Here is a 25,650-nt window from a genome sequence, read left to right on the forward strand (position 1 = left end):
GTTTCATGCTTTTCCGCGGTGTGGATGATGGTGAAGCTATTGGAGTATAGGGAAATGTGTCAGAATATGTGTATGAACCATATGCACACATATGTAAAAGAATATATACAAATATATGTAGAAAAATATATGCTAATTATATATGACAAAATATGTGTAAATATATGTATACATATGCTTTGTGGGTACAGGAATGTATGCACAAATACATACAACACATATGTACAACACATTTGCAGTAACATATGCGTACACATATGTGCAACATAAAGGCAACAACATATGTATGTGTACACATATGTGCAACACATATGCAACAACCTATGTATGTGTACACATATGTACAACACATATGCAACAACATATGTATGTGTACACATATGTACAACACATCTGCAGCAACACATATATGTGTACACATATGTGCAACACATATGCAACAACCTATGTATGTGTACACATATGTACAACACATATGCAACAACATATGTATGTGTACACATATGTACAACACATCTGCAGCAACACACATATGTGTACACATATGTGCAACACATATGCAGCAACATATGAATGTGTACACATATGTACAATGCAAATGCAACAACATATGTATGTGTACACATATGTACAACACATCTGCAGCAACATACATATGTGTACACATATGTGCAACACATATGCAACAACATATATATGTGTACACATATGTACAATGCAAATGCAACAACATATGTATGTGCACATATATGAACAACATATGTATAATATGCACACATATGTACAACGACAAATGTATAACACCATATAAAATTGTAAGAAAAATATACAATATAGTACACTAAAATGTCTGAAAAAAATGTACATACAACAATATGTGCCTCATAAAACAAATATGCTACATATGGACCTTAACTGACCTGAAATATATTTGACATATAAATAAAAGAATGTAATCAACACTGGCTACTAAAATTTGAATAAAACAGTTTATAACGTGTATTTTCTGCCATTATATCATAACATTCTAAACTTCTCAGATTCGCAACATTTAAGGGATGAAATGAATACATTGCGGTGAATCGATGACTTCTATCTACGCGTCCGATAATTAAACACTACATATATAGCTATTCTTTGATCTTCAGTTTTCATGCTCTAACATTCGCGTTACAATAATTCAAATTCGGACGAGTTAAAATTATTGTACAAAATTATACAGATTTTGTATGTAACGCGTATGTCGATTGCGTGTTTACCGTGCACCTTGTATGCTTCGTTTCCTTCATCTTCATCAGTCGACTACGTTGATTTCAACATCGTGAAATATGAAACCGATGCTTTTATAATCTGAAAATATATATCTGTTATTATCGAACTAGTGCTAAGTTGCAAAATATATTTGCAAAAGTGCAAATAGAATTTTTACTTTCGTTGAATTTTTTTAACCAACTATACGCGTTTACCGAACGCATTAGTTTCCTGTTCTTAGTTAACCAAACTTATTACTTTCACTCTTATATGATTATCCACATTACTGGATAGATAATTTGACATAAACAAAACTCTTAAAAAGTTGCAAATAGTTAACATTACGCTTGCAAAGGTTTCCAGGTTCATCGGAATGCGACCTCCGGCTGTTATTTGAGGAGCACTCATGGTTGCCCTCAACGCTAGCAAGTAAAAGATCTGTGTTTTAGGTTTTGCATTGTACCAGAAACCGCCGTATCTGTAAATGTCACAGTTCACAATTAATAGTCCAAAACATGTAATTATATTTTATCTTTTTATTTTACACGAATTTTTATACCCACATTTCGTTGTAGGTCCTCCAGTTCGAGTCGATCACAAACTGTCCTTGAATCGTCAAGAAAAACAGATGCACCAACTGAACAACCAAGAATCCGGTGCACTGATAGAACTGCATGCAAATGCTCAATCTCGACAGCTGAAAAAGTCACACATCAATAAAGTTATTATGATCGGACGGTATTGAATTTAACGAACTTACCAAAACTAGCGTACCACTGAATGCTCCGGTTATAATACCCAAACAGATCAAAAGGTAACCGAAGTGAATTTCCTCGATTTCTTTCAAAAATCTAGGAATTTTAAACAGAATTTGCAGACAAATCACGCAGTTCATAAATAAAATATAGAAAGTATAATATATCGCATTGGTACTTCAAGAGCATTCGGGTATAAATTATTTTCTATAAAAGCAATGAAATTATTCTCGTTTCCAGTCGGTGTTTTCAAACACGCGATTTTTATTTTTCAATAAAATAGTATCGATATCAGTTGAGTGTGACTACTAGATTCTGTGCTAGATTCTAGAATCTGGAGACACCATTTTGGATACAATTATAAATACGCACAATGCGTAAAATCGAAGGTAATCGAAGTCATCTACAGTCTCTAAATTAAAATAACCTAGAGATAATCTATATAGATACTAATCCACTTTCTCAGCAAAGTAACGAAAATAAATACATATTGTACCTACGTCAATGCGCGATTATGAGCCTCAACCGAGCGACACACTTTCCTGTGCGTCTCGTACGAGAAGTTTGAAACGTTGCTTCCTGCAGGCACGTCTCTGATCGCTTCCTTAAAACGATATCTACATACAAACATTTGCAATCTCTATTATAATTTTACGCACTTAAGATATACAAGCTGTTAAAGATTCTAGTCTATTACAGGTTACATAATCATCGAAAATGTTCCTTTTCCAATATTCTTACCCAGACATCGCAAACAATGCGCAAGCATGCTGCACAGTGTATATGAAACACGTGTCGCACGCAATGTATACAAACATCGTAACCAAAATTGCAACGGTCATCTGAAATATTATCAAGTAATAGTAATCGTCCTCCTCGAAGGGGAACGCAGCTGGAATAATGTACGCCCGAGCTCGGGAAGCGTTCAATGGCATTATGACGTCCAGGATCCGCGGAAACCATGGTATTTGGAGGAACAGCGCCGTGGAGCCATATGCATTCGCTGCAAATAAAATTGTCAAAGTACAAATCTCTTATCGAATAAATTACTTTGTAGTGCATCACGGCGTAGTTAACAATATATGCTACTAGATGAAACAAGGTGTCAACTCACGAATTGGGGAGGGAACCCACGAGAATACGTGTGCGGCGTCCATTCTTCTGTTGTGACCAATTGGAGTTGTGGCTGATGGAGGTGGCGATTTGAGGGTGTACAACTTTGGGGATGTGTCGAGGTGGAGATGTGTGAATTTGGGAATATGGTGATTTGGGGATGCAGCGATTTAGGGGTGTGGGAATTTTGGGATAGGAGGATTTGGGAAGGGAGGGATTTGGGGGTGCAGAGATTTGGAAATGTAGGGATTTGAGGGTGTAGGGATTCGGGGATGTAGAAATTCGGGAGCGTGGGAATTCGGGAGGGTGGGGATTCGGGGGTGTAGGAATTCGGGAGGGTGGGGATTCGGGGGGGAAGGGATTCGGGCGCGTGGGAATTGGGGGGTATAGGAATTTGAGAGCGTAGACATTCGGGAGCATAGGAATTGGGGAGTGTAGGGATTCGGGGGTGTAGGGATTCGGGTGTGTGGGAAATCGGGGGTGTAGGGATTCGGACGCGTGGAAATTCGGGGGTGTAAGGATTCGGGTGTGTAGGGATTCGGGGGCGTAGAAATTCGGGAGCGTGGGAATTCGGGAGGATGGGGTATTCGGGGGTGTAGGAATTCGGGAGGTTGGGGATTCGGGGATGTAGGGATTCGGGCGCGTGAGAATCGGGGGGTGTAGGAATTCAAGAGCGTAGAAATTCGGGAGTATAGGAATTGGGGAGTGTAGGGATTCGGGGGTGTAGGGATTCGAATATGTGAGAATTCGGGGGTGTAGGAATTCGGAAGCGTAGAAATTCGAAGGCGCAGGAATTCGGGAGTGTAGGGATTCGAATGTGTAGGAATTCGGGGGTGTAGAAATTTGAGAGCATAGAAATTCGGGAGCATTGAATTTCGGGAGTGTAGGGATTCAGGGATGAGGGATGCGAGTGTGTGGGAAATTGGGGGGTATAGGAATTCGGGAGCATAGAAATTCGGGAGTATAGAGATTTCAGAATATGACGATTCGAGAATATATACCATTTCCAAATGCAATTTCTGAATGATTCTATCCATCCAATACGAGGTACACTCACCTAAATAAATAGACGCGAAAAGTGCACCCCTATTCATGTACGAAGTCATAATAGCAAGCTCCTCCTTCGATTTATCGGTTTTCCAGTCGTTAAACATCCCAGTCAACAGCGTATGCAGCTGCAACCAGACAGTTTATTTCGTGCAATTAGAGGCACAGAGGGTGTCACATTTGTATTTACTCACTCTTGCGTCGTTTATGATATAAGTGCCCTGTTTCACTATTACCAAGCAAGACGCAAGTAAAAATGGAAGCTGTTCTACTACAACATCGAGGCAGAAATAGCGTGCCACTCTTATTATCTGTAATCGATTTCAAGTATTCGTAGCACTCACACAATTATACCTAAAATAAAGAATGTTTCCGATCGGTACAATTGTAAAAACGATGAATCTGCACGAAAAAATGAGGCAAAAATTTGTAACAAAATTTGTTCATTCGCAGCTTCGTTTTGGAGAGAACTGAATTTCGACGGTTTTTAATTATTTGTAAACTATACACGACACGATGGAAAATGTGAAAGTTGTCTTTCGAGTAGATTCACCCTCTTTTCAGTCGTAAAATTTCGGAAACACCTTGCATAACACTTTCACTGTCACGATTAGAATAACCACTGTCAGATACACTTAGAGTACCTACGATATGAACACCAATGCATGCATCCAAAAAAGAATCGATACTATACCATGCGTGTACCTGTGTTATAATTGATATTACAATAGCAACGTATATAATAAATCGACAAATGTACTGGACGGATTTATTCTGGCTAGGCCAAATTCCACTGATTAACAAGAATTTTTTGGTAAGCTTCATGTAACTTTCTTCTATTGTACCTGCATCCATAATGAGACAGCAACAATCTAAAGAGGCTTTTCAACTGGATGTATACGTTCTTGTCAGGAAGAGGACTGCAGTTGAATCCACGCTTGGAACGATTCTATAACCCTTCCAAGTGATGCATTTTTCATGCGAACCATCTGTTCGGCACCAAGCTCGCGTTACGGAAAAATTACCGGGTCGCTAACGGTCCTTCTTCTGACTACATTAAGTGACGCAAAATTGACCATTAATATCGATACCCCGTTTACCTCTTTCGCTATTACCGTTCACGAGAAACATCACGTAACTGCGTACATTGCTTGCAATTTTTGAATAGAAAGGTTTCGGCTGTTTTCATGCGGCGAATCGTTTCGATTAAATTTAAGTAGTCCGATTGCGTAATGCGGTAAAGTATGAGGACTGCAAGCGTGCAATTTTCTTCTTGGATATGGGAGACTCGCAGTGACAGCGCGCACGCGAATGCATCAACATCGCTTATTCTCACTTTATGTTCGTGTTCGAAATTTCAATCTTCATTGGTGTTAGATTGACGCTGGTTAGACTGGTGTTAGTTTTGGTCAAATAGCAGATGTGTAGCACTTTGTGGAGCAATTTTATTTATTACACGAAGCGGAATGCATCTAGTGATATGTGGTCGTGGAAGATGTGTGGACAACACTGTTATATTATCAACGATATTCAAGATTACTTTTACTTCAATGCGATCCACTGATTTATTTCAAATTTTATGTATAACATTATATAGCTTTGTAGATGGTCAAGACAGTAAACATTACATGGCGGATGACAAGAAGTTTAAAAGGTGAAAGATCGAAATGTAACAACCTAAAGTATACATCCATATCCAAAATAATTACATTGGAACATTTTCCAGTTGTGGTCACGATATTCGTACACCTCCACATTTAAAATTCTGAGGTGTAAATAAGCTTGCATGGTTCAGGTAAAAATATTTCAAAATTATATCTGAACAGAAATAATTTTAATTGTTTACTATATTAAGGTGTCGCTTGATATATGCAACCATACATTTAAGTCTGAAACTATGTTTTGTGAAATAGAGATATTTGAAAATATTTTCTAAATGTTTATTATAGCATTATTGATAAAATCAAAGTCTGATTTTTATCGTCCACCAATAATTTATGAAAACCAAATATATTGTTGTCATACCGTTATCTGCTTTCGTTAATTTTAATTACTACCCGCAGTCTACATACTAGACTGAAAAATCTTGATTTTCAATATTGGACTTACTACTCTTCAGCACTAATACTAACACTTTTCAGCCCGGGGTTACGTGGCCTTCAACATGGTGAAATATGAGACGGATGCTTTTATGATCTGAAAACGAACATTCAAAATATTTTTAATTAATCATACGTGTTACCATATATGCTGAAGACGACTGTATAATTAAATAGGTACGTAAAGCACATCAATAACATAAACGCATTTAATCCTTAGAAGTTCCTAAAAATAATTTAAGTATTCCATAATTTGTAAAAAATATTAATAAATGTATTACGCTTGCAAAGGTCTCCAGGTTCATCGGAATACGTCGTCCAGCTGTTATTTCGGGAGCACTTAGGGTAGCCCTTAACGCGAGCATATACGGCACTTGCGTTTTAGGTTCAGCATGGTACCATAGCCCGTCGTATCTGTAAATGACACAGTTCCTAATGAATGGTACAAAACATGTTATTAAAATTATATTTTATATTTTTATTTTGCTTGCATTCATTTTGTACACACATTTCATTATAAGCCTTCCACTTCGAGTTGATCACAAACTGTCCTTGAATCGTCAAGAAAAACAGATGTATCAATTGAGCGACCAAGAATCCAATGCACTGGTAAAACCTCCCGCCAATTTTCATTGTCGACAGCTGAGAAAGTGGCATTTGGAGAAAGTTATAATAATTGGACTATATCGAATTTAAAGAACTCACTAAAGCCAGTGTACCACTGAAGGCTGCGGTTATAATACCCAAACAGATCAAGAGGTATCCGAAGTGAATATCTTCGATTTCTTGTAGAAATCTGAGGAACGTAAACACGGTATGCAAACAATTCGTGCGATATTTAAATAAAATGCTGAAAGTATAACATGTCGCGTGTATACTTTCATACATATACATTTACACTTATATTTATACTTAAAGAGCAGTAGGTATAGATTGTGATTTTATAGAAAATCGATGAAATCGTTCGTACTTCCAGTCGATATTTTTGAACACGTGATTTTTACGGTAGTTAGAACATATTATATACCAACGTTATTGCACGATTGTGAGCCTCGGCAGAGCGACACACTCTCCTGTACGTTTCGGTAGACAGGTCTGAAATGGTACTCCCTGCAGGCACATCTCTGATCGCTTCTTTAAAACGATATCTGTACACACATTTGCAATATTTATTACAATTTTACGCACTATGCAAACTGTAAAGAAATATCTAGTCACGGCTATCTTAGATGAATTCCACAAAATTTAATTCGCAGAATATGTATTAAATTGACACTGGCTAAGTTCAAATCATCTTATTATCGTACTTTGTAGCTATCTTTTTTGTACTGAAATCTGACAGAGTCGTCCTACTAATTACAGTTGTCCTTATATTCTTACCCACACGTTGCAAATAATCCGCAAGCATGCTGCACAGCGTACACGAAACACGTGTCGCATGCAACATACACAAACATTACGTTCAAAATTCCAACAGCCATTTGTAATATTATCCAGTAGTAGTATTTGTCTTCGTCGACGGGGAAAGAAGCTGGAATAATGTACGCTCGAGGTCGGGAAGTATTCAATGGCATCACTATGTCGGCAATGCGTGGCCAGAATGGTATTTGAATGAACAGAGCTGTGGTGCTGCATGCATTCGCTGTAAAAACATTTAAGTTTACATATTTTAAACTGAGTCAGTAATTTTTATGTAATTTACTTTACACAATGATTGATTTAGTTATATTATATTGTCCTACCTGTATAAATCTTCGCGATAAGAGCTCCCCTATCCATGTAAGACGTCATAATAGCAACCTCCTCTTTCGATCTATCGATCTTCCAGTCGTCACACATTCCAGTCAACAGCTTTTTAAGCTAAACAGGTCATTACGTAAAATTAAGCATGTTTGTCACAAAGGTCATATTTGTATTTACTCACTCTTGCGCTGTTTATGACGTAAGTGGTATGTTTCACGAATACCAAGATCGCAGCGAGGAAAAATGGAAGCTGTTCTACTACAACTTCGAAGCTAAAATAGCGTACCATTCTCGTTACCTGCAATTTCAAATTTTCATACCACTGAAACAATTATGGCATTTTGGAAGCACCTTATATAACCATCACTGTCACGATTGCAATAGTTAGATTCACTTTACACAATACAATATGAACACCTATCCAGGCATCCAAATCACAATCGAGACTATACCATGCGAGTACCTGCGTTATAACTGACAATCCAGTAGCAATGTATGTAGTCAATCGACAAAAGAACTGCACAGGTTTATATTGATCGGGCCAAATTCCACTGATTATCAAGAAATTTTTGGTAAGCTTCAAATAGCGTTCTTCCATTGTACCTGTATCCATAATGAGATAGCAACAATCTAGACTTCTCGATCTGATATATACGTTCTTGTCGCAGAGAGGACTGTTGTAGAGCCCGAACTTTGATCAATTCCATAATTCGTCTACGCGGTGCATTTTTGATAGGATGCATTAGTGCAGCGCTAATCATGTATTATGAGTAAATTACTGCGTGGTAGACGGCCTCGGTATAGGTACATATGGAAATAATTGACGCAAAATTGATCCTTAATATTGATACACATTTTATCTTGCTACTTTCGCTATTACGATACTCAAGAAACACTATGTAACTAAGCACCGCCTTTATGTTCTTCCAAATTGGAACAAAAATGGTTTTCATTGTTTTGATACAGTGAATCGTTTCGATTAAATGTAAGTAGTTCCATCGTACGATGTCGCAAAGTATGCGAATAGTAAAGCGTGCAATTTTCTTCCCGAACACGCAAAACTGCCGCAGTAGAGACTCGTACACGAATGCGTCAATGTCGCTTATAGTTAGCGAATGTTCATTCTTCGTGTCCGCACTGTTAGTTTCATTCGTTTCCACTGCTGTTGGTGATAAACGTGGAACGCTAGCTTTAAAGATGTGTCAATGTAGTGATAAACGAAGTAACAGATCTGTGGAAGTTATTATTCGAAACGGGATGAGTTTACGGTGGTCTCGATATATGACAAGATGTGAAGCCATTGTGCGTATACTAATGTGTGTATTATTAACGATATTCAGGATTTATTGTCTCAGTTTCATGCTTCGATTTATTACATCGGTCCTGCCAATGTTGATGTACAATATAAATCTCTTTGTAGGCTCTGCTGCGCCAATATTACGAATGCTGCAAAGAATGGACATGGTGGGTAGATGGAACTCCTACAACGAAGCTGCTTCAGAGAGTCAATGTCGGCGGTCAGTGAAGATATACAAAAATTATGGGAATGGTTTAAATGAATTGATGTACCACTAGAACACTGATAAATCATTAGCGGTAAGTGATGAGTTACATTAAATTAAATGGTGGATTATGACTTTAGTGTAATAACAAAAATTGTGCCCCTCATCCTACGCGTTGAAGTCAATAATTTTCTATGATCGTGTTTATGATAAATACACTATTAGATTTGAAAACGTAATGAAGTATATGTGCACAAAGTGACATCTTTTGATATGACCGCCACAGAGTAGTACTGTCACCGCCATCTTCCAACACAGGCTGAAACTTGAGGAACGGAAACATTGACTACAGATAACTGATGGAAGCATTTTTGAAAAATAGTAGCGATTGTTGTATTCTATTTGTCACACTCAAGTCTTTTATACCTTGGTGGATTGTTAAAATCCAAGTTAAAAATGCTGTTCACATCATTCAAATACCACATATAGCAAAATATGTGATATACTATAACAGAAAGGGTTTCACTAATACTCATATGCGTGAAATATTTTATTACTTGCAAAGTAATTGCTCAAACATTTTCGAGCCTTGTAGTAAAAAATCATCACACAAGTATGTCCTATTCTTCACACTTCATGTTATCAGATGCATATTACAACCATTTATTTATCGTGCACTCTATAGAACACTACTAATTTTATAAATCTTGCACTTTTTATAATAATGGATTCTAGTATCTTCGTTAGACGGTTTGCAATACCGTATAGTAGGAAAATGATACCTTTACAACCTACAACATGTATCCAAATTATACTCTAATTAGTCACCAAATGCAAATGATACTTACCTCTGCGAAAGTCTGCAAGTTCATTGCAATAACACCTCCGGCTGTTATTTGTGGAGGATTCATAGCTGTCCTTAGTGCTAATATAAATAATTCTTGAGTTTTGGGCACGCTATTGTACCACTGTCCTTCGTATCTGTAAATGACAGTTTTTAATTCGTGGATGAATGAAAAACTGCTGGAATTATTTATCGATTACATAGATACAATAATCGGACGGTTAGATCTGGCTATTCGAGAGCCTCACGATATAATACATTGCTACTTAAAGCGTGGCGTAACTCCTGGCGTTACAGCAGGTGAACATACACCGTATGGTAGTTTTACTCTCATTGTGCTTAACAGAGAATTTATGACAGGACTTGACGAATGTAAAGAAAAAAAATTCGTATCGAAGAGTTTGCTCGATCAACCACACAAATCTGGACAATATAAAGGCAGTCTACTGTGTAGTTTCATCTAAAATATTTTCTATCTGTAAATGGTTTGAAGCTTGCCCTAAATGTTACAATTTATTTTATATGCATTGAACAGTGTTCCCTGCTTGCGCCATAATATTTTCATAACTTCATACGATATAGATACAGAAATATCCGTAATGTAGGTGCATCGTTTAAAACTTGTAATTATTTCGCTGAAGAGTAGGTGATTCCATCGACTTAGTACTCACATTTGGTTGTAGACAATGTCCGTTCTGTTAATCATAAACTGTCCTTGAATGGCCAGGAAAAATATATGCAGAAGTTGAATGGTTAAAAAAACTATATACTCATAGAACTGAGCGCATGGTTTCATTTTTGACAGCTGCTTCGAAAAGATATAAAGAAGGCTACTATCGTCCGACAAGTTACTGTCATCCGTTAAAATAAAGTTTAACGAACTTACCCAAAATAACGTGCTACTGAAAGCTCCGATTGTCATACCGACAACGATAAACAGTATACCATAATAAAAGTCGTCAATCGCTTTCGCATATCTGAAAAATAAAAATACGTTTTGTAGGTAAGTCACTTAGTATAATATTATTGAATTAGAAGTACTATTTGGCTTGGATATATTATGAAAAGTTTGTGGGTCACTTTATACTAACGTTATTGCTCGATCGTGCGCCATAATCGAGCGACAAACGTTCCTGTGGGTCTCATTCGACATCTGAGGAATTTTCCTTTTATCGGAGATCTGGTGGATCGCTTTCTTGAAACGGTGTCTATAAATATTTGTGATTTTAGATATTACGTAGTATTTTATAGCAGTTCGTTGCTAATTTCTAAATTTTCAAATTTGCAAATCTATATATTGCTGATACTGTCAAATTTGGAAATGTATACATTGATAAAATTCTCAAATTTGGAAATGTATACATTGCTAAAATTCTCAAATTTGGAAATGTATACATTGATAAAATTCTCAAATTTGGAAATCTACACATTGCTGAATTCCTCACATTTGGAAATCCACACATTGCTAAAATTCTCACATTTCCAAATCCACACATTGCTATAATTCTCACATTTGGAAATCTACACATTGCTAAAATTCTCACATTTGCATTCTCATATTTGCAAATCCATACATTGCTAAATTTCTCAATTTGGAAATCCACACATTGCTAAAATTCTCACATTTGGAAATCCACACATTGCTAAAATTCTCACATTTGCAAATCCACACATTGCTATAATTCTCACATTTGGAAATCTACACATTGCTAAAATTCTCACATTTGCATTCTCATATTTGCAAATCCATACATTGCTAAATTTCTCAATTTGGAAATCCACACATTGCTAAAATTCTCACATTTGGAAATCCACACATTGCTAAAATTCTCACATTTGCAAATCCACACATTGCTATAATTCTCACATTTGGAAATCTACACATTGCTAAAATTCTCACATTTGCATTCTCATATTTGCAAATCCATACATTGCTAAATTTCTCAATTTGGAAATCCACACATTGCTAAAATTCTCACATTTGGAAATCCACACATTGCTAAAATTCTCACATTTGCAAATCCACACATTGCTATAATTCTCACATTTGGAAATCTACACATTGCTAAAATTCTCACATTTGCATTCTCACATTTGCAAATTCACACATTGCTAAATTTCTCAATTTGGAAATCCACACATTGCTAAAATTTTCACATTTGCAAATCCACACATTGCTATAATTCTCACATTTGGAAATCTACACATTGCTAAAATTCTCACATTTGCATTCTCACATTTGCAAATCCACACATTGCTAAATTTCTCAATTTGGAAATCCACACATTGCTAAAATTCTCACATTTGCAAATCCACACATTGCTATAATTCTCACATTTGGAAATCCACACATTGCTAAAATTCTCAAATTTCCAAATCCACACATTGCTAAAATTCTCAAATTTGCATTCTCACATTTGCAAATCCACACATTGCTAAATTTCTCAATTTGGAAATCCACACATTGCTAAAATTCTCATATTTGCAAATCCATACATTGCTAAATTTCTCAATTTGGAAATCCACACATTGCTAAAATTCTCACATTTGCAAATCCACACATTGCTATAATTCTCACATTTGGAAATCTACACATTGCTAAAATTCTCACATTTGCATTCTCACATTTGCAAATCCACACATTGCTAAATTTCTCAATTTGGAATTCCACACATTGCTAAAATTCTCAAATTTACAATTCCACACATTGCTAAAATTCTCAAATGTGCAAATCTCCATACTGCTAAAATTCTCAAATTTGCAAATCCACACCCTGCTAAATTTCTCAAATTCGCAAATCCACGCATTGCTAAACTCCCAAATCTCCATACAATCAAATCTATCTATATTTAACAATTCGTTAAATTATCATCAGGAACTTTCTTCTCAAGCAATTTTTTTACCCAGCCACCGTGAACAATCCGCAAGCATGCTGTACCGCGTATATGAAGTAAATGTCGCAAGCTATGTAACCGCACACCGTTATGATAGTTGCGATACTCGAATACGCTATGATCCAGTAATAGTATTTGTCGTCGTCGACGTAATAATAAGCCGGAAAGATGTATCCTCGAGGTCGAGACGCGTTTAACGGCATCAAAATGTCGGCTACGCGTGGCCACCATGGCATTTGGAGGAATAGCATCATGGCGAAGTATGCGCTCGCTAAAAAAATTAATTATTAGTACAATAATCACAATATCATAGAAAATGGATGTCCATGAAATTTTGCAGAAAAATCGTCAATTTCTAAATTATCTAATACAAATTTTTGAAAGCAGTATTATATTGTGATGTATTGTGTATCGTCGTGAAGATCTCAGAAAATTTATACACGCTGTTGAAGAATATTCTTTCACAATACTCTTACTGACAATATAATCTTGTCAGTACAATATTATCTACACTATAATATTTTGCAACTTCGTAATGTACAGAGTATTTTAACCCCTTGCGCTATGACTTATTTGTCAGGTGCGTCAGTCAGAACAGACTAATTACAGCTACAATATTAAAACAGACAAAAAAATTGAAATGTTATGTCAATATGTTATTATACAATCGTTGACTATGCAAGTTATAATTGGACTTGAACTCCAAATTGAAGTGTATTGAAAAGTCGAGTAAAATTAATTACGGCCGAAGTATAAGTGCGTCACGAGTCAGTCTCGTCAAAATAGTGCAAGAGGCTAAAAACAATGCACGAGAAAATATTTATTCAAGTACGTCTATAATTGTCTATCGTAAGAAGAATTCGTAATAAGAATTTGTTAGACTCTCTAAAAATTGATTTGTCTAGTTGACTGCCTATTTGTTTAGCAATATAATATCTGCACGACAATTTTAAACATGACATGATAGAACATCAATTTTTTAATCAGATAATTTTGCATATTTACGGAATAATTCAGATCGTTATACATTTCAAATCTCACCTATATAAATCGACGAGTAAAAGGCTCCTCTGTCCATATACGAAATCATTATAGCGATTTCCTCTTTTGTCCGATCCTTCTTCCAGTCATTGTACATGCCATCCAAAAGTGCTTTAAACTGCAAACGCAATTCCGTTTCGTGTAATGAAAAATAGACTGAAACATGCACGCTTACTTTTGCATCGTTTATTATGTAGGCGGCTTGTTTTATCAACAGCAGCACCATCGCGAGGAAGAAGGAAAGTTGTTGTAACAGAGTAGTCATGTCGAAGAACCATATGACCCTTGCTAACTGTAATCGATGTTAAATATTCGTAACAATTGTAGAATTACACAAATCAGAACTGAAATCGTAAGAAGGTAATACATTATTTCAATTGATAGGGTAATAATTAAGGTAATATATTATTTCAGTTAAATGTCCTTGTATGATACTTTAAATTATGTATGCAACTCTTTCAGCACATTTACTTTCATGTTTTAGTAATTTACAATTAATTTTTGTTAATACAGTAGGTCAATATTAATATTTATGCGATGTGAGATAAAGAGAAATTATCTTAAAAGAATTTTATAATGTACATGCTCTTTGTTTTTTCTGTTTGAAAAGTTCGACCGTAGCTACCTTACGAGTGTTCTAATTAGCGAGCCTAAATAAGAAACCCTATTCTGACTAGTCACTCGTGACGCATTCTTTAACTATGATCAACTTTACATATACTGAATTTTAAATAGACTTCAATATGCATAGTGAACGATGCGTAGTCAATTGCTATCAGATTGCCAAAACAATTCAACCTTCTCTATTTTAAAATTATAGCTGTGTTTAGTTAATTGTGACGCACCTAACAAATCATAGTGCAAGGTGTTAACTGACGACCCTTAATTATTAAAATTAAGGTGATTTTGAGGTATAGGGATTTGGGAGTGCAGGGATTCAGGGGTGTAGGGATTCGGGAGTGTGGGGATTCGGAGGTGCAGGGATTCGGGGGTGTAGGGATTCGGGGGTGTAGGGATTCGGGAGCGTAGAGATTCGGGTGTGTAAAAATTCAGCAATATAGGAATTCGAGAGTGTAGGGATTCGGGGGTGTTGGGATTCGGAGGAGTAGGGATTCGAGTGTGCAGGGATTAGGGGGTGTAGGGATTCGGGGGTGTAGGAATTCGGGAGCGTAGAGATTCGGGGATGTAGTAATTCGGGGATGTAGGGATTCGAGAGCGTGGAAATTCGAGAGTGTGGGAATTCGGAGGTGTAGGGATTCGGGTGTGTGGAAATTCGGAAGCGTAGAAATTTGGAAGTGTAGAAATTCGGGGATGTAGGGATTCGGGAACGTGGAAATTCGGGGATGTAGGGATTCGGGTGTGTGGGGATTCCGAGGTGTAGAGATTCGGGTGCGTGGAAATTCGGAAGCGTAGAAATTCGGGAGTTTAAAATTTCGGGAGTATAGGAATTCGAGAGCGTGGAAACTCGGAAGCGTAGAAATTCGGGTGTGTAAAAATTCGGGAGTATAGGAATTCGAGAGTGTGGAAACTCGGAAGCGTAGAAATTCGGGTGTGTAAAAATTTGGGAGTATAGGAATTCGAGAGTGTGGAAATTCGGAAGTGTAGGAATTCAAAAATGTAGAGATTTGAAAATGTAGGAAATCGGAAATATAAATATTTGGTAATGTAGGAATTCAGAAATGGCATGGTTTCGATATGTGTTCTTTTAAACACATATGTCAACCTCTTCCCGCGTCAACTCGTGATTGACGATTACTAAATCACACATCTCTGAAAGGTGAATTTCCACAAAATACAATAAAAGAAATATCACTTGCAAACAAACCTGGGCCAAGACAGTGGGTACCATAACAATATAAATAATAACTCGATAAATATACTGAGCGGACTTCTTCTGAGTAGGCCAAATCCCGCCCAGCACTAAATATCTCTTCGTAATCTTCAAGTAACGTTCTTGTATCTCGACTGCATCCATAACGCACCTCAGATGAAAAACTAAGGTGGGTACTGAACGAGTAGAACCGCAGACGTAGTCACCGGAACGATTCGTTATTAATATTGCACGGTCCACATTAAGCTCTCAATCATGTATCGACCAAGCGAGCTGCGTGGTGCCTTAGGGTCGCACATGTTGTAAACGGTTGACGAATAATTTCGCAGTTACATCAAAATGCTTTTTGCTCCTCGAACGGCTTGCCATACTTGATGTATACGAGTGTTCAATTAAGTACATCAATGTAGTGCATACAATGTTAACTTGAAACGCAGTGGCTTTAGTGGAGCGAATCGTTTCGTGTAAATGCAGGTGGGTCAATTGAAAGCGGGACAAAAAACACAAGTGCACAATTTTTGTCTTGGCCAAAAGTGCCGCAGTAGCGGCTTGTGTTTGGTCGTATTAACATCGCACGATTGCTATTCGTAGCTTTACTTTGTCTTTCACTTCGAAATTGTCAAAGTAGCTTACTGGAACATTTGTAGCATCCGAACTTCTATCGTGTGAAAGTGATTAGTGATAAGGGTATTATACTCGTCTTTAGAACCTTGCAAATGTATGATTCGTCGTGTTCAACATTTTTGCTAAAATTTTTGTGAAATGGATTTATTTCAAAAGACTTTAAACATTGTAAGGTAATTCCTCTGTTACATATGTCTCATTTATAAATTGCGACTTTTCGTCACACGAGCAGAGATTTTTCTACAAAATGGCCACTCTATTCCGAGCAACTTATTTGTTATTATCTTAGTAAGATGTTTGTTAACAAATATAAGTACATGTATTTTAATCATACATTATAATGCCATATTATATGTATGTATTTTAATATTTACCGCTGTTATGACATACAGGTGGTTGTTTCAAATTTTTGTTCGACCGCCATTGTATAACTTTGTTGCTATTATATATTCAATTATTTACTGATTAAGAAGCGACTAGTCTTTATGTATCTTATTAAATGTTACTAATACTTATTAAATATTAATCAGTAGTTACCAATTAACTCTAAATTCTTACCAATTATTTTTTCCAATTAAGATTTTGGTAATTAAACACAACATAATTGTCCTACAAATTTATTTCAAATCCGATGAAGTATAATTCCATTCAACTCCAGTACTTGTTTTAATTGATCGACAATAATTGAATGAATTTTGTATACGATTTTTCTCGTGCACTTAAACATAAACACAATATAATTTATCTGGAGGTTACGTGCTCTTCAGCATCGTAAAATACGAAACGGATGCTTTTAGAATCTAAAAATAAATGTTTAAGTGAGGCTAAGTAATGAAATAGATAAGACTTAAAGAAGAAAAATATTACGCTTGCAAAGGTCTCCAGGTTCATTGGAATTCGACGTCCAGCTGTTAGTTCAGGAGATGTTAGGGTTGCTCTTAACGCGAGCATGTACAACATTTGCGTTTTAGGTGCAGCATTAAACCATAACCCGTCGTATCTGTAAATGGCAGAATTCCCAATGAATGGTACAAAACATGTTTTAAAATTATATTTTATATTTTTATTTTGAATTCATTTTGTACACACATTTCATCGTAGGCTTTCCATTTCGAGGCAGTCACAAACTGTCCTTGAATCGTCAAGAAAAACAGATGTATAAATTGAGCGACCAAGAATCCAATGCACTGGTAAAACCTCTCGCCAATTTTCATTGTCGATAGCTGAGAAAATGGCATTTGCAGAAAGTTATAATAATTAGACTATATCGAATTTAAAGAACTCACGAAAGCTAGTGTACCACTGAAGGCTCCGGTTATAATACCCAAACAGATCAAGAGGTATCCGAAGTGAATATCTTCGATTTCTTGTAGAAATCTGAGGAACGTAAACACGGTATGCAAACAATTCGTGCGATATTTAAATAAAATGCTGAAAGTATAACATGTCGCGTGTATACTTTCATACATATACATTTACACTTATATTTATACTTAAAGAGCAGTAGGTATAGATTGTGATTTTATAGAAAATCGATGAAATCGTTCGTACTTCCAGTCGATATTTTTGAACACGTGATTTTTACGGTAGTTAGAACATATTATATACCAACGTTATTGCACGATTGTGAGCCTCGGCAGAGCGACACACTCTCTTGTACGTTTCGGTAGACAGGTCTGAAATGGTGCTTCCTGCAGGCGCATCTCTGATCGCTTCTTTAAAACGATATCTATACACACATGTGCAATATTTATAACAATTTTACGCACTATGCAAACTGTAAAGAAATATCTAGTCACGGCTATATTAGATGAATTCTACAAAATTTAATTCGAAGAATATGTATTAAATTGACACTGGCTAAGTTCAAATCATCTTATTATCGTACTTTGTAGCTATCTTTTTTGTACTGAAATCTGACAGAGTCGTCCTACTAATTTCGCCAAAAATTATTGCTCAAAGTATCGTCCTTATATTCTTACCCACATATTGCAAATAATCCGCAAGCATACTGCACGATGTAGACGAAACACGTGTCGCATGCAATGTACACGAACACTGTACATACAATTCCAATTGTCATTTGTAATATGATCCAGTAATAGTATTTGTCCTCGTCGAAGGGAAAAGCTGCTGGAAGAACGTACGTTCGAGGTCGAGAAGTATTTAGCGGCTTCAGTATGTCGGCGATACGTGGCCACCATGGTAATTGGATAAACAGAAATAAGGTGCAGTATGCATTCGCTGCGAACAGAATTTACACTAGACAGAATTTACAATTTACACTAGAAGTTGAAAGAACATACGTAATAAACATATAACCAGATGTAACATAAGCAGGGAGAGAGTTAAGGACTCAAATCCTACGTTAAGTAAATCGTTATTAAATTTGATTTACTTTTACACAACAATGGAGTTCCTAATTATACAGTCTTACCTATATAAATTGTCGCGATAAAAGCACCCCTATCCATGTACGACGTCATAATAGCAACTTCCTCTTTGGATCTATTGATTTTCCAATCGTCAGACATCCCAGTTAGCAGCTTCTTCAGCTGCAATTAGTTCATTTTGTGTAAATAAACTCACAGGGCTTATATTTCTGTTCATTCACCTTTGCATCGTTTACGACGTAAGTGGTATGTTTCACGAGTATCAAGATCGCGGCAAACAAAAATGGAAGTTGTTCTACTAGAACGTCGAGGCTGAAATAGCGTACCACCCTCATCATCTGCAATTTCAAATTTTCATATCGCTAAAATAATTATAGAATTTGGGCAACACCTTCTATATAACAACACTGTCACTATTGTAATAGTTAGATACATTTTATACATATGTATGAACATCCAGACATATTAAAATCGATACTATAGCATGCAGGTACCTGTGTTATAATTGATACACCACAAGCAATGTACGTGGAAAATCGACAAACGTACTGGACAGATTTATTTTGGTCCGGCCAAATTCCAGTGATTAGCAAGTATTTTTTGGTAATTTTCAAATAATGTTCTTCAATCGTAACTGCATCCATGATGAGACAGCAACAGACTAGACTTCTCGATCTGATATATACGTTCTTGTCGCAAAGAGGGCTGTCGCAGAGCCCGAACTTTGATCGATTCCATAATAAGTCTATGCGGTGCATTTTTGATAGGATGCATTAATGCAGCGCTAATCATGTATTATGAGTAAATTACTGCCTGGTAGACAGCCTCGGTATAGGAACATATGGAAATAATTGACGCAAAATTGATCCTTAATATTGATACACATTTTATCTTGCTACTTTCGCTATTACGATACTCAAGAAACACTATGTAACTAAGCACCGCCTTTATGTTCTTCCAAATTGGAACAAAAATGGTTTTCATTGTTTTGATACAGTGAATCGTTTCGATTAAATGTAAGTAGTTCCATCGTACGATGTCGCAAAGTATGCGAATAGTAAAGCGTGCAATTTTCTTCCCGAACACGCAAAACTGCCGCAGTAGAGACTCGTACACGAATGCGTCAACGTCGCTTACAGTTAGCGAATGTTCATTCTTCGTGTCCGCACTGTTAGTTTCATTCGTCTGCACTGCTGTTGGCGATAAACGTGGAACGCTAGCTTTAAAGATGTGTCAATGTAGTGATGAACGAAGTAGCAGATTTGTGGAAGTTATTATTTGAAACGGGATGAGTCTACGGTGGTCTCGATATATGACAAGGTGTGAAGCCATTGTGCGTATACTAGTGTGTGTATTATTAACGATATTCAGGATTTATTGTCTCAGTTTCATGCTTCGATTTATTACATCGGTCCTGCCAATGTTGATGTACAATATAAATCTCTTTGTAGGCTCTGCTGCGCCAATATTACGAATGCTGCAAAGAATGGACATGGTGGGTAGATGGAACTCCTACAACGAAGCTGCTTCAGAGAGTCAATGTCGGCGGTCAGTGAAGATATACAAAAATTATGGGAATGGTTTAAATGAATTGATGTACCACTAGAACACTGATAAATCATTAGCGGTGAGTGATGAGTTACATTAAATTAAATGACGGATTATGACTTTAGTGTACCGGCAACAAATTTTTCTCTGAGCTACTAGCCCAGCTCTTATTAATCAGCTACTAAGAAGTCGTGTTAACTTTTCACAAGTTAAGTTTTTAGTAATTGAACGCAACGTAAATGTCCTACAACTTTTATTTGTATCAGATGCATCCTACGAAGTACAACAATTCTATTCAACAACTCCAATTCATAATCGATATGAAAATTTGAATGAATGTCGTATACCAATTATCCACTTCTCGTGCACCTAGACATGAAACACTATTCTCTTCATCAGGATGTTACGTGGCCTTCAACATGGTAAAATACGAAACCGACGCTTTTATAATCTACAAAAAATGTTGAAATTATTTTTGGACCAATCTGAAATAAACTCCAAAAATTAAACTTAAATCTTAATTTTAGTCCTATTTGTCTATAAAGATTTCCATCAAATATATTGATATAAATAAAACGCGTTAAAAATTGTGTATTTGGTTTGAAATAAAAAAATTGAAATTATGTATATGGTTTTTAAATAATGTATTACGGTTGCAAATGTTTCCAGATTCATTGGAATACGACGACCAGCTGTTATTTGGGGAGCACTTATGGTTGCCCTTAACGCGAGCATATACGGTATTTGCATTTTAGGTTCTGCGTGGTACCATAACCCGTCGTATCTGTAAATGGCACAGTTCTGAATGGTACAAAATATCTTACTATATCGATAATTATATTTAATATTTCTATTTTGCTCGCATTCATTTATACCCACATTTCGTTATAGGCCTTCCAGTTCGAGTCGATCACAAACTGTCCTTGAATCGTCAAGAAAAATAGATGAATCAATTGCACAACCAAGAATCCAGCGCACTGATAGAACTGCATGCAAATGCTCAACCTCGATAGCTGAGAAAGTGGCATCTAAAGACAGTTATTATAATCGTACAATATTGAATTTAATAAACTCACCAAAGCCAGTGTACCACTGAAAGCTCCGGTTATAATACCCAAACAGATCAAAAGATAACCAAAGTGAATATCTTCGACTTCTTTCAAAAATCTAGGAATTTTAAACAGAATTTGCAAACAAATCACGCAGTTCATAAATAAAATATAGAAAGTATAATATATCGCATTGGTACTTCAAGAGCATTCGGGTATAAATTATTTTCTATAAAAGCAATGAAATTATTCTCGTTTCCAGTCGGTGTTTTCAAACACGCGATTTTTATTTTTCAATAAAATAGTATCGATATCAGTTGAGTGTGACTACTAGATTCTGTGCTAGATTCTAGAATCTGAAGACACCATTTTGGATACAATTATAAATATGCATAATGCGTAAAATCGAAGGTAATCGAAGTCATCTACAGTTTCTAAATTAAAATAACCTAGAGATAATCTATATAGATACTAATCCACTTTCTCAGCAAAGTAACGAAAATAAATACATATTGTATACCGACATTATTGCGCGATTGTGAGCCTCAACCGAGCGGCACACTTTCCTGTGCGTCTCGTTCGACAAGTTTGAAACGTTGCTTCCTGCAGGAACGTCTCTGATCGCTTCCTTAAAACGATATCTACATACAAACATTTGCAACATCTATTATAATTTCACGCATTTAAAATGTACAAATTTTTAAAGGGTCTAATCGATTACAGGTTAAATAGTTCTCGAAAGTATTCCTCATATGCTTACCCAGATGTCGCAAATAGTCCGCAAGCATGCTGCACGGAGTATATGAAGCAAGTATCGCAGGCAACGTACACACACGTCAAAACTAAAACTCCTAAAGTCATTTGCAATATTATCCAATAATAGTACTTGTCCTCGTCGATGGGGAAAGAAGCTGGAATAATATACGCTCGAGGTCGAGAGGTATTTAATGGCAATATTATATCGGCGACGCGTGGCCACCATGGTATTTGAATGAACAGAACTGTGGTGCCGTATGCATTCGCTAGAAACAAAATTGTCAAAATACAAATCTCTTATCGAATAAATTACTTTGTAGTGCATCACAGTGTAATTAACAATATGTTACGAGATAAAACAAAGTACTATCAACCCACGAATTGGCGCCGGGATTCACGAGAGTACGTGTGCGGCATTTTTTTATTCTGACCAATTGGAGTAGCTGCTGGGCGTGGTGATTTGGGGATGCACGACTTTGGGGATGTATCGAGTTGGAGATGTGTGAATTTGGGAATATGGCGATTTGGGGATATAGTGATATAGGGATGTGAGAAATTTGGGATAGGGGAATTTGGGAATGGAGAGATTAGAAATGTAGGGATTCGTGGAAGCAGAAATTCGGGGGCGTAGGGATTCGGGAGTGTTGGGATTTGGGGGAGTTGGGATTCGGGGGTGTAGGGATTTGGGAGCGTGGGGATTCGGGAGGGTAGGGACTCGGGGAAGTAGAAATTCGAGAATGTAGAAATTTGGGGTGGTAGGAACTTGGGGGTGTAGGGATTCGGGGATGTAGAAATTCGGGGGTGTAGAGATTCGGGGGCGTAGGGATTCGGGAGTGTAGGAATTTGGGAGCGTAGGGATTCGGGAGTGTAGGGACTCGGGGAAGTAGAAATTCGAGAGCGTAGAAATTTGGGGGTGTAGGGATTCGGGGATGTAGAAATTCGAGAGCGTAGAAATTTAGGGGTGTAGGAATTCGGGGTTGTAGGGATTCGGGGGCGTAGGGATTCGGGAGTGTAGGAATTTGGGAGCGTGGGGATTCGGGAGTGTAGGGACTCGGGGAAGTAGAAATTCGAGAGTGTAGAAATTTGGGGGTGTAAGAATTCGGGGGTGTACAAATTCGAACATGTAAAAATTCGGGAGTGTAGGGATTCGGGGATGTAGAAATTCGGTAGTATGGGGACTCTGGAATACAGGTATACTCATTATATCAACGTACCCGAATAAATTCTAGCGAAAAGGGCACCCCTGTCCATGTATGACGTCATAATAGCAAGTTCCTCTTTCGGTCTGTCCATGTTCCAGTCGTTAGACATCCCAGTCAACAACGTTTTAAGCTACGGCCAGATAGTTCATTTTGTGGAATTGAACAGGCGAGGATTCATATCTACTCACTTTTGAGTCGTTTACGATATAAGTGCCCTGTTTCACTAGTACCAAGCAAGACGCAAGTAAAAATGGAAGCTGTTCTACTACCACATCGAGGCTGAAATAGGATACTACTCTCTCTATCTGTAATCGATAGTATTCGTAGCAGTTACGATATAATTCTACCTAAAATACAGAATGTTTCCAATCGGTACAATTGTAAAAACGATGAATCTGCACGAAAAAATGAGGCAAAAATTTGTAACAAAATTTGTTCATTCGCAGCTTCGTTTTGGAGAGAACTGAATTTCGACGGTTTTTAATTATTTGTAAACTATTCGCGACACGATGGAAAATGTGAAAGTTATCTTTCGAGTAGATTCACCCTCTTTTCAGTCGTAAAAGATCGGAAACACCTTGCATAACACTTTCACTGTCACGATTAGAATAACCACTGTCAGATACACTTAGAGTACCTACGATATGAACACCAACACATGCATCCAAAAAAGAATCGATACTATACCATGCGTGTACCTGTGACATAATTGATATTACAGTAACAACAGATATAATAAATCGACATATGGCTTGGACGTATTGATTCTGGCCAGGCCAAATTCCACTGAGTAACAAGAATTTTTTGGTAATCTTCATGTAACGTTCTTCTATTGTACCTGCATCCATAATGAGACAGCAATAATCTGAAGAGGCTTTTCAACAAGAGGCTTTCATGTATACGTTCTTGTCAGGAAGAGGACTGCAGTTGAATCCACGCTTGGAACGATTCTATAACCCTTCCAAGTGATGCATTTTTCATGCGAACCATCTGTTCGGCACCAAGCTCGCGTTACAGAAAAATTACCGGGTCGCTAACGGTCCTTCTTCTGACTACATTAAGTGACGCAAAATTGATCATTAATATCGATACCCCGTTTACCTCTTTCGCTATTACCGTTCACGATAAACGTCGTATAACTGCGTACATTGCTTGCAATTTTTGAATAGAAAGGTTTCGGCTGTTTTCATAGGGAGAAATGTTTCCATTAAATTTGAGTACTTCGATCGTATAATGTAACAAAGCAGAAGAATGGTAGAGCATGTAATTTTCTTCTTGGACATACTAAACTGCCGCAGTTGTATCCCGCACGCGAGTGTATCAACATCACTCACCTTATATCGTTCTTCGGTTCGAACTGCTGATTTTATTCTTATGCACTGCTGTTTGTGATATCTACGGTGTGCTAGCTGCGTGTCAAACGAAGTAGCAGATTTGAATGAGCGGAATAAGTCGGTGGTGGATTTTCAATGTATGATCGAGGATAATATGGTAATTAATAAACTATTTAACGTATTGTCTACGACATTCATACTTTCTAGCGTTGATGCAGAAGCTTAGGATTAACTGATTTCTAGAGGGTCTTTAGAGAGTCAAAAATCCGATATTGAAAGATTATTTCACACAATTTAAATGCTACGTATAATTAAATATGTGATACAGTATATTGTAATACATCAACCGGCAGTAATACTATTATGAGTGAAACAATTTGAATCAGAGCATTCGGTCTAATATCTTCGAGGATTGCGCTAACTTATCAACTACATGATTATGACATATTCTTAGCTGTTCCTGTTTCTAGACACATGTTCCAACCAATTATTTATCGTGCACTCTTACGACAGTATAAAGCTCCGTTAACAGTCGCATCTTTACTAACAATCTCCTCATCATCTAACAATTTCATCATCTTCGTTAGATCATTATGCTGATTGCAGCACCGTAAAGTACGAGAA

General features: G+C 36.9%; 5 protein-coding genes and 1 long non-coding RNA gene across 11 annotated transcripts; 1 reads left to right on the forward strand and 5 right to left on the reverse strand.

Moving 5' to 3' along the window:
• Window positions 1-867: 867 nt before the first annotated feature.
• Window positions 868-5,146, reverse strand: LOC143264193 (uncharacterized). Its single transcript, XM_076530184.1, has 8 exons — window positions 4,872-5,146; window positions 4,177-4,294; window positions 2,748-3,009; window positions 2,507-2,623; window positions 2,012-2,102; window positions 1,815-1,948; window positions 1,597-1,729; window positions 868-1,350 (listed from the first exon to the last, which is right to left on the reverse strand). Exons 1-8 carry the CDS (start codon window positions 5,019-5,021, stop codon window positions 1,303-1,305), a joined length of 1,053 nt encoding a protein of 350 aa, XP_076386299.1. The 5' UTR covers window positions 5,022-5,146; the 3' UTR covers window positions 868-1,302.
• Window positions 5,147-5,681: 535 nt separating this feature from the next.
• LOC143264197 (uncharacterized) lies at window positions 5,682-22,202 on the forward strand. Of its 4 annotated transcripts, none has more exons than XR_013037739.1 (10): window positions 5,682-5,820; window positions 5,893-5,961; window positions 6,308-6,442; window positions 6,557-6,707; window positions 6,787-7,079; window positions 9,429-9,604; window positions 20,589-20,764; window positions 20,952-21,107; window positions 21,355-21,493; window positions 21,577-22,202. It is a non-coding gene; the product is annotated as an uncharacterized LOC143264197 (long non-coding RNA). The 4 variants fall into 4 exon arrangements; XR_013037747.1 differs by having other exon boundaries at window positions 20,623-20,764; XR_013037745.1 differs by lacking the exon at window positions 20,952-21,107.
• On the reverse strand, window positions 5,963-9,434 carry LOC105662693 (uncharacterized). The gene is made up of 9 exons (XM_076530177.1): window positions 8,472-9,434; window positions 8,190-8,306; window positions 8,008-8,125; window positions 7,646-7,907; window positions 7,297-7,413; window positions 6,971-7,061; window positions 6,774-6,907; window positions 6,547-6,679; window positions 5,963-6,362 (listed from the first exon to the last, which is right to left on the reverse strand). Exons 1-9 carry the CDS (start codon window positions 8,619-8,621, stop codon window positions 6,315-6,317), a joined length of 1,170 nt encoding a protein of 389 aa, XP_076386292.1. The 5' UTR covers window positions 8,622-9,434; the 3' UTR covers window positions 5,963-6,314.
• On the reverse strand, window positions 10,051-16,293 carry LOC105662692 (uncharacterized). Of its 3 annotated transcripts, none has more exons than XM_076530139.1 (9): window positions 16,115-16,292; window positions 14,465-14,581; window positions 14,290-14,407; window positions 13,258-13,519; window positions 11,446-11,562; window positions 11,241-11,331; window positions 11,026-11,162; window positions 10,359-10,491; window positions 10,051-10,301 (listed from the first exon to the last, which is right to left on the reverse strand). In XM_076530139.1, the coding sequence occupies exons 1-9, from the start codon at window positions 16,262-16,264 to the stop codon at window positions 10,254-10,256; spliced, it is 1,173 nt and encodes a 390-aa protein (XP_076386254.1). In that variant the 5' UTR covers window positions 16,265-16,292; the 3' UTR covers window positions 10,051-10,253. The 3 variants fall into 3 exon arrangements, with proteins under 3 accessions (XP_076386254.1, XP_076386268.1, XP_076386262.1); XM_076530147.1 differs by having other exon boundaries at window positions 10,058-10,301; window positions 11,026-11,159; window positions 16,115-16,288; XM_076530153.1 differs by lacking the exon at window positions 14,465-14,581 and having other exon boundaries at window positions 16,115-16,293.
• On the reverse strand, window positions 17,312-18,446 carry LOC143264196 (odorant receptor 43a-like). Its single transcript, XM_076530204.1, has 5 exons — window positions 18,357-18,446; window positions 18,031-18,121; window positions 17,834-17,967; window positions 17,612-17,744; window positions 17,312-17,544 (listed from the first exon to the last, which is right to left on the reverse strand). The coding sequence occupies exons 3-5, from the start codon at window positions 17,956-17,958 to the stop codon at window positions 17,497-17,499; spliced, it is 306 nt and encodes a 101-aa protein (XP_076386319.1). The 5' UTR covers window positions 17,959-17,967; window positions 18,031-18,121; window positions 18,357-18,446; the 3' UTR covers window positions 17,312-17,496.
• Window positions 21,020-24,858, reverse strand: LOC100880828 (uncharacterized). Its single transcript, XM_076530169.1, has 9 exons — window positions 24,391-24,858; window positions 23,881-23,997; window positions 23,705-23,822; window positions 22,495-22,756; window positions 22,259-22,375; window positions 21,762-21,852; window positions 21,565-21,698; window positions 21,337-21,469; window positions 21,020-21,136 (listed from the first exon to the last, which is right to left on the reverse strand). Exons 1-9 carry the CDS (start codon window positions 24,538-24,540, stop codon window positions 21,089-21,091), a joined length of 1,170 nt encoding a protein of 389 aa, XP_076386284.1. The 5' UTR covers window positions 24,541-24,858; the 3' UTR covers window positions 21,020-21,088.
• Window positions 24,859-25,650: the final 792 nt, after the last annotated feature.

Source organism: Megachile rotundata, chromosome 1 (assembly GCF_050947335.1).
Source record: "Megachile rotundata isolate GNS110a chromosome 1, iyMegRotu1, whole genome shotgun sequence".
Lineage (NCBI taxonomy): Eukaryota > Metazoa > Arthropoda > Insecta > Hymenoptera > Megachilidae > Megachile > Megachile rotundata.

What these genes read in the sequence shown, in the direction of transcription:
- LOC105662692 (XM_076530139.1), bottom strand. Translation starts at nt 16,264, where the DNA reads ATGGATGCAGTCGAGATACAAGAACGTTACTTGAAGATTACGAAGAGA. An exon ending in TCAGTAGCACGTTATTTTGG is followed by an intron (nt 11,163 to 11,240) that starts GTAAGTTCGTTA and finishes ATCTTTTCGAAG; the next exon opens with CAGCTGTCAAAAATGAAACC. An exon ending in GACATTGTCTACAACCAAAT is followed by an intron (nt 10,492 to 11,025) that starts GTGAGTACTAAG and finishes TGTCATTTACAG; the next exon opens with ATACGAAGGACAGTGGTACA.
- LOC143264193 (XM_076530184.1), bottom strand. Translation starts at nt 5,021, where the DNA reads ATGGATGCAGGTACAATAGAAGAAAGTTACATGAAGCTTACCAAAAAA. An exon ending in TTTCGCGTCTATTTATTTAG is followed by an intron (nt 3,010 to 4,176) that starts GTGAGTGTACCT and finishes TTTTATTTGCAG; the next exon opens with CGAATGCATATGGCTCCACG. An exon ending in ACCTGGAAACCTTTGCAAGC is followed by an intron (nt 1,351 to 1,596) that starts GTAATGTTAACT and finishes ATATATTTTCAG; the next exon opens with ATTATAAAAGCATCGGTTTC.
- LOC143264196 (XM_076530204.1), bottom strand. Translation starts at nt 17,958, where the DNA reads ATGAAAATTGGCGAGAGGTTTTACCAGTGCATTGGATTCTTGGTCGCT. An exon ending in TGGAAAGCCTACGATGAAAT is followed by an intron (nt 17,745 to 17,833) that starts GTGTGTACAAAA and finishes TGCCATTTACAG; the next exon opens with ATACGACGGGTTATGGTTTA. An exon ending in ACCTGGAGACCTTTGCAAGC is followed by an intron (nt 17,545 to 17,611) that starts GTAATATTTTTC and finishes ATTTATTTTTAG; the next exon opens with ATTCTAAAAGCATCCGTTTC.
- LOC105662693 (XM_076530177.1), bottom strand. Translation starts at nt 8,621, where the DNA reads ATGGATACAGGTACAATGGAAGAACGCTATTTGAAGCTTACCAAAAAT. An exon ending in TCAGTGGTACACTGGCTTTA is followed by an intron (nt 6,908 to 6,970) that starts GTGAGTTCTTTA and finishes CCACTTTCTCAG; the next exon opens with CTGTCGACAATGAAAATTGG. An exon ending in TGGAAGGCTTATAATGAAAT is followed by an intron (nt 6,680 to 6,773) that starts GTGTGTACAAAA and finishes TGTCATTTACAG; the next exon opens with ATACGACGGGCTATGGTACC.
- LOC100880828 (XM_076530169.1), bottom strand. Translation starts at nt 24,540, where the DNA reads ATGGATGCAGGTACAATAGAAGAACGTTACATGAAGATTACCAAAAAA. An exon ending in ATATCGTAAACGACTCAAAA is followed by an intron (nt 23,823 to 23,880) that starts GTGAGTAGATAT and finishes ATCTGGCCGTAG; the next exon opens with CTTAAAACGTTGTTGACTGG. An exon ending in TTTCGCTAGAATTTATTCGG is followed by an intron (nt 22,757 to 23,704) that starts GTACGTTGATAT and finishes TTTTGTTTCTAG; the next exon opens with CGAATGCATACGGCACCACA.